This window comes from Calonectris borealis, chromosome 4 (genome assembly GCF_964195595.1).
Source record: "Calonectris borealis chromosome 4, bCalBor7.hap1.2, whole genome shotgun sequence".
Taxonomy (NCBI): domain Eukaryota; kingdom Metazoa; phylum Chordata; class Aves; order Procellariiformes; family Procellariidae; genus Calonectris; species Calonectris borealis.
The window spans coordinates 82,413,783-82,422,512 of record NC_134315.1 but is presented as its reverse complement, the minus strand read 5'-3'; the positions used below and the strand labels follow the sequence as shown (position 1 = coordinate 82,422,512).

The 8,730-nt window shown below is 58.4% G+C and overlaps 2 protein-coding genes across 2 annotated transcripts in view; one reads left to right on the top strand and one right to left on the bottom strand.

The window, feature by feature from the left end:
* Nucleotides 1–1,291: 1,291 nt before the first annotated feature.
* Nucleotides 1,292–1,996, bottom strand: NEUROG2 (neurogenin 2). Its single transcript, XM_075150319.1, has one exon. It carries the CDS (start codon nt 1,994–1,996, stop codon nt 1,292–1,294), a length of 705 nt encoding a protein of 234 aa, XP_075006420.1.
* The window catches only part of LARP7 (La ribonucleoprotein 7, transcriptional regulator), a 64,731-nt gene continuing 57,521 nt past the window's right edge, over nt 1,521–8,730 (top strand). Inside the window, exon 1 of the mRNA XM_075150306.1 lies at nt 1,521–1,616. The gene's annotated coding sequence lies outside the window, so the exon portion shown is untranslated. The remainder of the gene's footprint in view (nt 1,617–8,730) is intronic.

The window sequence follows — 8,730 nt, the reverse complement described above, 5'->3', positions numbered from 1 at the left end:
GTACCGAGAGGAAAACGTAAATGATAATAAACTTCCACCGAACTTATATACATATATATACTGTGCTTAATGCTGTTTTCCTTCGCGACGTTATCAGCCGCACAAGGAACCCGAGAACAGACGTGAAACGCCACGAAGGGAGGCGGAGGCCGAGTCGTGCCCGTGTTTCTGATGGTGCCTGCCCCCTCTTGAACCAGCCTGAGGCTTCGCTTGGCTGGAAAAAGAAGAGATTCGGTCTTGGTTTGGATCCACTTCACCCCAAGCAGCTTTTCGCCCACAGAGTGGCCCCCCCCCCAGCCCAGCTGACATCCCCAAGAGTTCAGTTTTGTTCTTATTCTGCAGAAAACAGGGATTTTCTTTCAAGAAGCAAAAGGAGATTTCCGGGATCCGCCCTGAGCACCACCGGCACACCCTGCGTCTGCCCCAGCTCTGCCCGAAGACGCTGCTGCCCGCGTAGCCGGCATTTGTCACCCCACGAGCACGGGCAGCTCCCGCCGGACCCCGGCTTCACCGGGGGGCAAGGACAGGCGGCGGCCCCCCCGACCCGTCATCCCCAGCAAATGGCACGTCAACCAGGAAAAGCAGCGACCCAAAAAGTTACGAAAATTAGAGATTTTTATTTATATTTTATCACAAGAACAATCCCTTTGCTCTTCAGCTGTAAATACATACTAGAATAAACTCTGTAAATTATACAAAAAAATACATATTTTCCATGAAATCTTTCTTTATAATAAATAAATGTGAACACGTGTGTGGCTGATCGCTGTAATGTTCCGTGTCTGTTTAGGTTTTCAGTCTGTTGATTTATTTTTAATCTCCTGAAAGAAGGGGGGAGTTCCTCGTCCCCTAAAGGTCGAAATAAATAATGCATGAGGAGGTCCTCCCTCCCCATTTCCCCCCTCCCTCCCCTTGCCTCTACATTTTTTTTTTTTTTCTTTTGATAGAGAGTTCAGCCTAAATTTCCACGCTTGCATTCAGCCCTCACAAAGCCTACAAATTATACAATGACTTCTAACCTGGACCCCTAACAAAACAATATAACTGGTTTTTTTTTTTTCCTCCTTTCTCCCCCCACCCCCCACCCCCTCTACCCCCCCCCCCCCCAATAAATCATAAGGGACAGATGGCAAAAAGGGGGAAGAGACACAAAAGCCCTGGTGACAGATCTGGGAAACTGGACAAAGTGCACATCGGAGAGACAGGAGAAAGTTTGGTTTGGCAGGTGACATTCCCACAGCCCGCCCCGGAGGGCGGCGGGGCGGGGAGCACCGGGACCGCCGGTGCCGGGCTAGAGGCAGCGGCGGGGCAGCGGCGGGGGCTGCGGCGGGGCGAAGCGAGCCGGCGGGGTCGGCCAGTGCTCGGCATCCGAGACGGGGCTGGCGGGCGATAAAGTGCAGGCGTAGGGGGAGGCGGAGGGCGCGGGGCTGGCGGTGCCGCCGCTCCAGGAGGAGGCGGGAGAGGGGCTGCCCTCGGCGGGGCCCCCCCCCGCTCCTCCTCCTCCTCCTCCTCCTCCCGCCGCCGCCTCGGGGCCGAGCCGCGCCGCCCCGGCCAGCCGCAGGGTCTCGGTGAGGGCCCAGATGTAGTTGTGGGCGAAGCGGAGCGTCTCGATCTTGGTGAGTTTGGCGTCCTCGGGGAAGGTGGGCAGCACGTCGCGGAGGGCGTCCAGCGCCGCGTTCAGGTTGTGCATACGGTTGCGTTCCCGGTTGTTGGCCTTTAACCGTCGGCTCCGTTTGATGCGTTGCGCCGTCTCCGCCGTTCGCGGGGTTCCGCGGGACCGACCCGGACGCCGCTTCCCCTCCACCCGCCGCAACCCCCGGGCGCCCGGCGCCTCGACGGGCCTCAGCTCCTCCTCCTCCTCTTCCTCCTCCTCTTCCTCCTCCTCCTCCTCCTCGGCGCTGGAGGGCAGCGAGGGCGAGGGGGCGGGCGAGGCCAGCCCCAGCAGCAGCAGCTCCTCCTCGGCCGGCGCCGCCAGGCCCTCCGCCTTCACCAGCATCCTGCGGGACCGCGCTCCCCTCGCCTCACGCCCGAGCGGCCGGTTTAACGGTTCGGCGGTTTAGACGGGGTGGGGGTTGAGGGGGGGATGGGGAGGGGTGGGGGGGAGGGAAAGGAAGGGGGAGGGGGGGGCGCTGGCACGCGCCCCGGGGCGGCGGCAGCGGCGGCGGAGCGGCCCGGGGCCCGGCGGCTGCGTGTCTGGCACACGACCCTCCTTAACACCCCTTATATACCCCGCGGGGAACAATCAAACCTACCCCCGGGGCCCCCCGCCCGCCGCCCCCCGCTTCTCCTGTCAGGGGGCCGCCGCCGCGCCATTGGTGCCTCGCGCTCGGTTGGAGCGTGCCGCTAATTTATTAATGAATGGAGGGGAGGTGGTGGTGGTCGGGGGGGGGGGGGGGAGGGAGGGGGGGGTCGCGAGGCGCAGCTGGCCAATCAGGGCGCCCCGCGCGCCACGCGCGCCGGAGCCGGCTCCCTTTCAGGCGCTCATTAATGGGCGGCGGCGGCGGTTGCGACCCCCCCCCTCCCCCCCGCTTTCCCGCCTCCCCCCGCCGAACGCCCGCCTTTTTTTGGGGGGCGGGGAGATGCGTTGAGGGGAGTAACGTGTTCTGCCGTGGTTTGCACCCCGGAGGTGGGTGGTGGGGGGAGACCCCCGAGGAGACGACGCGGGGGCAGAGCGGTGCACGAGAGAGGAGCTTTGGTAATTAATTACACAGTTAATACACGGGGGTGGGGGGTGGGAGCGGGGTCCCCCCCCAGCGGGAGGCAGCGTGCCCGGGGGATGCATCTGCTCCCCGGGGCCGGGTGCTGCAGCGCGGCCGGTCCGCCGGAGCCCGGGCTGGCTTTGCCTTTTTCCTGCCGTTTTCCAGCAGGTTTTGCAAAGAGCAGAGCAAAGGGAAAAAGCCTTTTCCCGAGGAGGGAGAAGCCACGCGCCTCTGACATCTCTGTTCGGGCAGTCAGAAAAGCGGCGGGGGCTTGCAGGGCTTGCAGTCCTCGCTCCGTGCTGTCAAATACAACTCTAGGACACAACCCAGGCTCAAAAAGACTTTGAAAAAAAAAAAACCCCACAACTTGTCAATCCACCAGGAAAGCCTCCCCCCCCCCCCCCCCCCCCGCCCCAGCGTCTCTCCCAGACCACCCTCTGGGGCAGAAGGCCCCCGTGAATAGCGAGGCCTGGCGACATGCCCCCGGGGTCAGCGGGCTGGCTCTGCCTGACAGACCCACGGGGAAGGAATGACGGGGAGGACGTACGAAACGAAAACCGTCAGCGCCGTGTCCTCCCCGTGCGGAAACTCCGTCGCCGAGGCACTTTGGGGCAGTCGGGCTTTGAAACAGAATTTTATTTGCAACCGGTGAAAAAAGCCCAAAATAGATGAAAGAGCTAAAACCTCAGCGAACATCTCGCCGAGCGCGCCGTAAACACGGCCGCGATTCGATCCCTCGCTCTTGCTGCCCGCTGAGTTTGTGGCCCCCGTCTCGCTCTCTGTGAGAGCGATGGCGGCCGCGTGGCTGCCTCAAACACTCCCCTCGCCTCCAGTTGAAAAATGGGGAATCCTTAGGTCCCCTCGGCATCCCGGGAGAGTGACACAAAGGGACCACCTTCCTTTTTTAGCACCCTAAAGCGCGGAGCAGAGTCACCTGTGACCGGGCCAGCCCGTCCCTCTGCCCCCACCCCGGTCACCGGGATTTCTGTCCTTCCATCGCCGACGTGAAAGCGATGAGAGGTTGGGCGGAGGCGGTGAAGCGGTGGGGAAGGCGGCTGCGGTGCTGGGGGGCAGCAGGAGGGCGCAAGCCCAGCTTTTGCCAGATCCGGGGCGTGTAAGCCATCGGGGTGCCTTTTCGGGGTTCGGCCCCATTCCTGCCGCCAGCCCCCCAGGACGCAGCGGTTTTCTCCGCGGTATTGAGCACAAGGTGACGGAGGACGTGTCGGCTACCGAGTCCTCGCAACCCTCCCGGCGCGGCAGGTCCGAGAGGCGCTTGTGTGGTCTGCGGCCGGCAAGAGCGAGGGCCGAGCTGCTCCGCCGAGAGCCGTGGGGCCGAGAGCGGTGGGGAGAGGGGGCTGCGGGGGGCGAGGGAGCGCTGCCGCTGCTGCCCACCGCCTGAACTGTCCTCCAAGGGTCAAACTGTTCAACTTCAGCCCCTTTGCCAGACTCAATCCTACTTTACGGGGAACAAAAGCCCAAAGTAGGCGACGATCAAGAAATGGGAGCACAATGATTTAAGCTTATCACACGGCCCTGAAATAAAGGACACTGAGCTTGTGTGCGGGAGAGGGGGAGACCTTCAGAAAGGCTTTGTTTGCTGTAAGAAGATTGAACTCTGAGGCGACCCAGTAGCCCTAAAAGTTTAGGGTCTGTGTTGCTGAGAGACCTTTGGATACAGCCCATCCACACTTCGACCTCACAAGTTGTCAGCCAGCGTTAATGGCTCGCCTGCCCCAGGTGAACGGGGGTGCCCCCCGGGAAAGGGGGGGACAAAACTGCGGGAATGAGATGGCCTGACCCCTCCCAGCTCTGCCTCCCTCACACCCGCCGGACCCGGGGCCCCCCCGTGGGTCTCCTGAGGGTTTAGGGGGACCAGGGCTGCCCACACCCAGATACCCCCCGCACTCCGAATCCTGGGGTGCCCAGCCCTATGGCAGCACCCACAAACCTTGCGAGTGGGATGGTTCTGCTCTTAAATTGAGGGTCAGCGGGGTACCGGGATGCTCTGTGGAGGGGAGAAACCAGAGGCTACTGCGGTGTCCCCCCCATCCCCGAGCCAGGTCCTTCCTGACCCCCCCCCACCGAAAAGTGCTGCAGGGAGGGACAGGACGGGGACCAGCCCCCCTGACTCCCAAGCCGCACTAGCAAGTTTGGGGTTCGTTTTGGGATCAAGGCGGAGAGGGGTCCTCCGCTCAGAGCGCTGCGCCGGCATCCTTCCCTCGCCCCCCCGGGGCGGACGAGCCCCTCGTCGGGGGCCGATTGTTCCCGACAGATTTGCATGGCAGGTGCAGGCCTGCAGAGCGATTTTGCCGTCCCGAGCCCCGCCTGGGCCCCCCCACAAGAGGGTTTGCCTCCCCCCCTCCCCTTGTGAAAAAAGGCCGCGGGTGCTTTCCTTTCCCATGAAGAAGAGAAGAAGCTTGAGGATCGCGTGAACACGCTTCAGTTTTCTTATTCTTTTCTATAGATGTGGGGAAAAGAACAGCCGATTGTGTGAAAAACCCGGTGCCTGCAAAAAGGGACATTGGCCGTCCAGGCGAAGGTGCGCGAGGGAGAGCACTAATCGCTGAACCAGGAGACAAATACGATTACCAGCTCCGAGCCTTGAGTCAGAAAGTCTCATAGACTTTAAGATGTTAATCCCCAACATAATCCTTCCTTTGGCGTGTAGGAATAGTGCAGCCACAAGAGTTGTTTTGTTATTTATATTGGCGTTTAATAAAACTCAGCCAGTGGTGAATGGGCTGCCCACTCTCCAATGGTAATTAATTCCCTATTTCAGTGACCCAATTGTGCTGGGATAGAGCAGTGGGACAGTCCCACTGCCCCAACCCGCCTTTGTGCGGCTACACGGCTCTCGTGCTTCAACAGCTATGGAAACTCATTCTTTTGATGTCATTCAATGAGTTTTCCTTGGGCATCTTCTAAACTTCAAGGACCCTTTTCTTTCTCGAACGCCTGAAAAGCAGGACTAGCTTGACCACCTCTGTAGAATTTAATGATTTGGTGAAAGGGCCTTTTTGGGGGTTTGTGTGAGGAAAGAGAGAAAGAAAATTTGGCAGGCTGCTATCAAACGGGGGGCTATCCAAACTCGAGCGCAACCAACTCATTCAGCTCCTAATTTATACAGGTCTTAAAAGCCCCTCTTCCTTACTCAAAATACTTCGGGGCTTCTCTTAGCCAAGGCATTTCTAGAAGGGATTTGCGAGTAAGCAGATAACTGTTTCACACACGCCGCAAATTCAAACCGGGCTGCGGATGAGTACGAACAAAACAAACCGTGTTTTAAGAAGGCATTTCCATCCGCCAGAGGGAAAACTACCAAGATCCCCGCAATCGGTTGTGTTAAAAAGCGTGTCCGGGGCTTTATCTTTTGGCTCTTTTGGCGGTAGCGGTGAAGTGGCTGCAGAAGGAGTGTGTGAAACGAACACGTGAAGAACATGTAGTAACCCTGCAAAGCCGCCCCGGTACGGGCAGCCTCTTCTATGTCTTTATACACACTTCCAAAAAAGAAAAAAAAAAAACCCTTCGCAAGTCACAAACAATTCAGGATTCAACTAAGAAAACACAGAGTGAACCATATGGCCGGGGTGGCTCGAGTTGGCTGCATTTTCCCCCAGACAAAGAAGGGATTGAGAGTTGAAGGAAAGGAGAAAAAAACCAACTTTCCGGCTGATGAAGCTGTTGTCTGGAGGCAATGATCCCAAATCTCAAGGCTTTATTCCAGGCTCCGACTGAGACGTGATATGTCATATGATTAGCATCTTTCATATTTACAAGAGTAGTATGGGCTGCCAGTCTTTAGAGAAAGGCGAGAGAAAGAAGGGGCATATGCTGAAATGGATTTAGCATTTGAAAGAGAGAAAAGAGAGCGGATAAATACACTTAAACGAGGATTTAGTTTTACTCCCGTTGAGTTCTAATGGGTTGTTGATTGAGATTTTAGGGAGCTGTAACAGAGGTGTCAGCAGTAATTTAAAGGCGCTATTCAACCCTCCGCTGCTCCTTCTTTTTCCCCGCTACGCGCTTCTGGCCGTGCCCGTCGTTCCCCAGAGCGAGGAGCGGTGTCAGCGGCCGAAAGCTGCGGGCTGCCGCCGCCCCTGCCGGGGGTCCCTCCGGGTGTCGGGGGCCCTCCCGGTGTGGGGGTCCCTCCCGGTGTCGGGGATCCTCCCTGTGCCGGGGTCCCTCCCGGGGTCGGGGTGCCTCTTGGTGTCGGGGTACCTCCCGGTGCGGGTCCCGGGGTCCCTCCCGGTGCCGGTCCCCCTCCGGCTGCCGGTGCCGGTCCCCCTCCGCGGGCTCCGCCGGTCTGACGGCGCCACCTGGCGGCGGCGGCGGGGCACGGCGGGGCGGGGGGAGGCGGCCAGCCCCCGCCGTGTCCCGGGCGGGTCAGTGTCACCCGGCAGCGTTACAATGGGCCGTTCTCCGTCTGTTTTTCACCTGTCGCCGGGGACATCTTCCAGGTGATGTCGCTCAGAGCCCAGCCCAACCCGACCTTGAACGTGCCCGGGGATGGGGCACCCACCACCGCGCTGGGCAGCCTGCGCCGGCGTCTCTCCACCCTCACCGCGAAGTTTCTTCCTTATATCTAGTGTGAATCGACCCTCTTTTAGTTTAAAACCATTACCCCCTGTCCTATCGCAACAGGCCCCGCTAAAAAGTCTGTCCCCAGCTTTCTTACAAGCCCCCTTTCAGTACTGAAAGGCCACCATAAGGTGTCCCCGGAGCCTTCTCCAGACTAAACAACCCCAACTCTCCCAGCCTGTCCTCATACGAAGGCGTTCCACCCCCCGATCATCTTTGTGGCCTCCTCTGGACCCACTCCCACAGGTCCATGTCTTTCCCGCGCTGAGGACCCCAGAGCTGGACGCAGTACTGCAGCGGGGGGGGTCTCACCAGAGCAGAGGGGCAGAAATCGCCTCCCTCGACCTGCTGCTGGCCACGCTGCTGGTGATGCAGCCCAGGATGCGGTTGGCTTTCTTTTTTTATGGTTCATCTAATAAAATACGAGCATAAAGCAACAGGCTCTGCCTCTCAAAGGCAGCAGCCTCTGCAAAAGCACCTGGGCAACAGCCTGAAAAAGCCATCCTGGACCGACAGCTAAAAGTGCAGATAGGGTTTCCGGCGGACACTAAACAATAAGTTTTGCCTTTGTTTCGAAACACAGCAATGAGGTGGTTTAGGTTTTTTACACATCTGTTAGCCACTGGGGCTACTACGTATGAAATTAATGCAGAGGAGCTGTCACACACAGTCCTCTTCTTCCTACGAGTGACAATTTTTATACCGGTTGGTGGGACTTGCTGTCCAGCATGAGTTGCGACTTCTCACGGCTCGTTAACAAAGGGTGAATGCCACGCTGGGGAAGGGAAGTTCTGCAAGAACCGTGGCCTTTCCGGCAAAGGGCAAGAAGGTGTCGGTTTATGGTTGGAAGAATACACTTGCGTGTCACAGGATGTTTTTTATTTCAAGGTAGGAACCAATGAATTCTTGGGAAACAAGTACCGCCTAGGATCAAAACCATAACCTGTCTAAAATCCAGTATCCTCTTGCTCAGCCGAGAACCGTCAAAACACCGCCAGAAGAAACAATTCAGAAACTCCACAGGAGGATATATAGCTTGTCCGCAGCAGGACTGCTCGCCGGCCCCTCGCAGCGAGGCAGTAGTAGCTGTCGACATCCTTCCCAAAGGCTGCCCCAACTCATAGCAAGAACCTCAATCAGCTTAAGATAAGCTTTCCCTCCTTCCTCCTTATCCCCTCTCCTTATGTCATCCTGGGCTAACCCGTCCCATCGTCAGCTCACGTGCTGTAAGCCTGAAATGCAGCGTTTCCCACAATTCCGATTTCTTTCCCGGGACAGCCGCATCATTGAATGCAACAAGCTCCCCTCCGGGTGATGTATTTCAAAACTGCGTCACTTTGAGCAACTTCAGTGCTGTTGGGATGCCTGCTCTGTGGCAGGCTCTCCAGACTGCCGCCGTCTTCTCTCGAAGTTCAACTGCGTGGCAGCAGCTAGAAATTTTACGATGTCCACG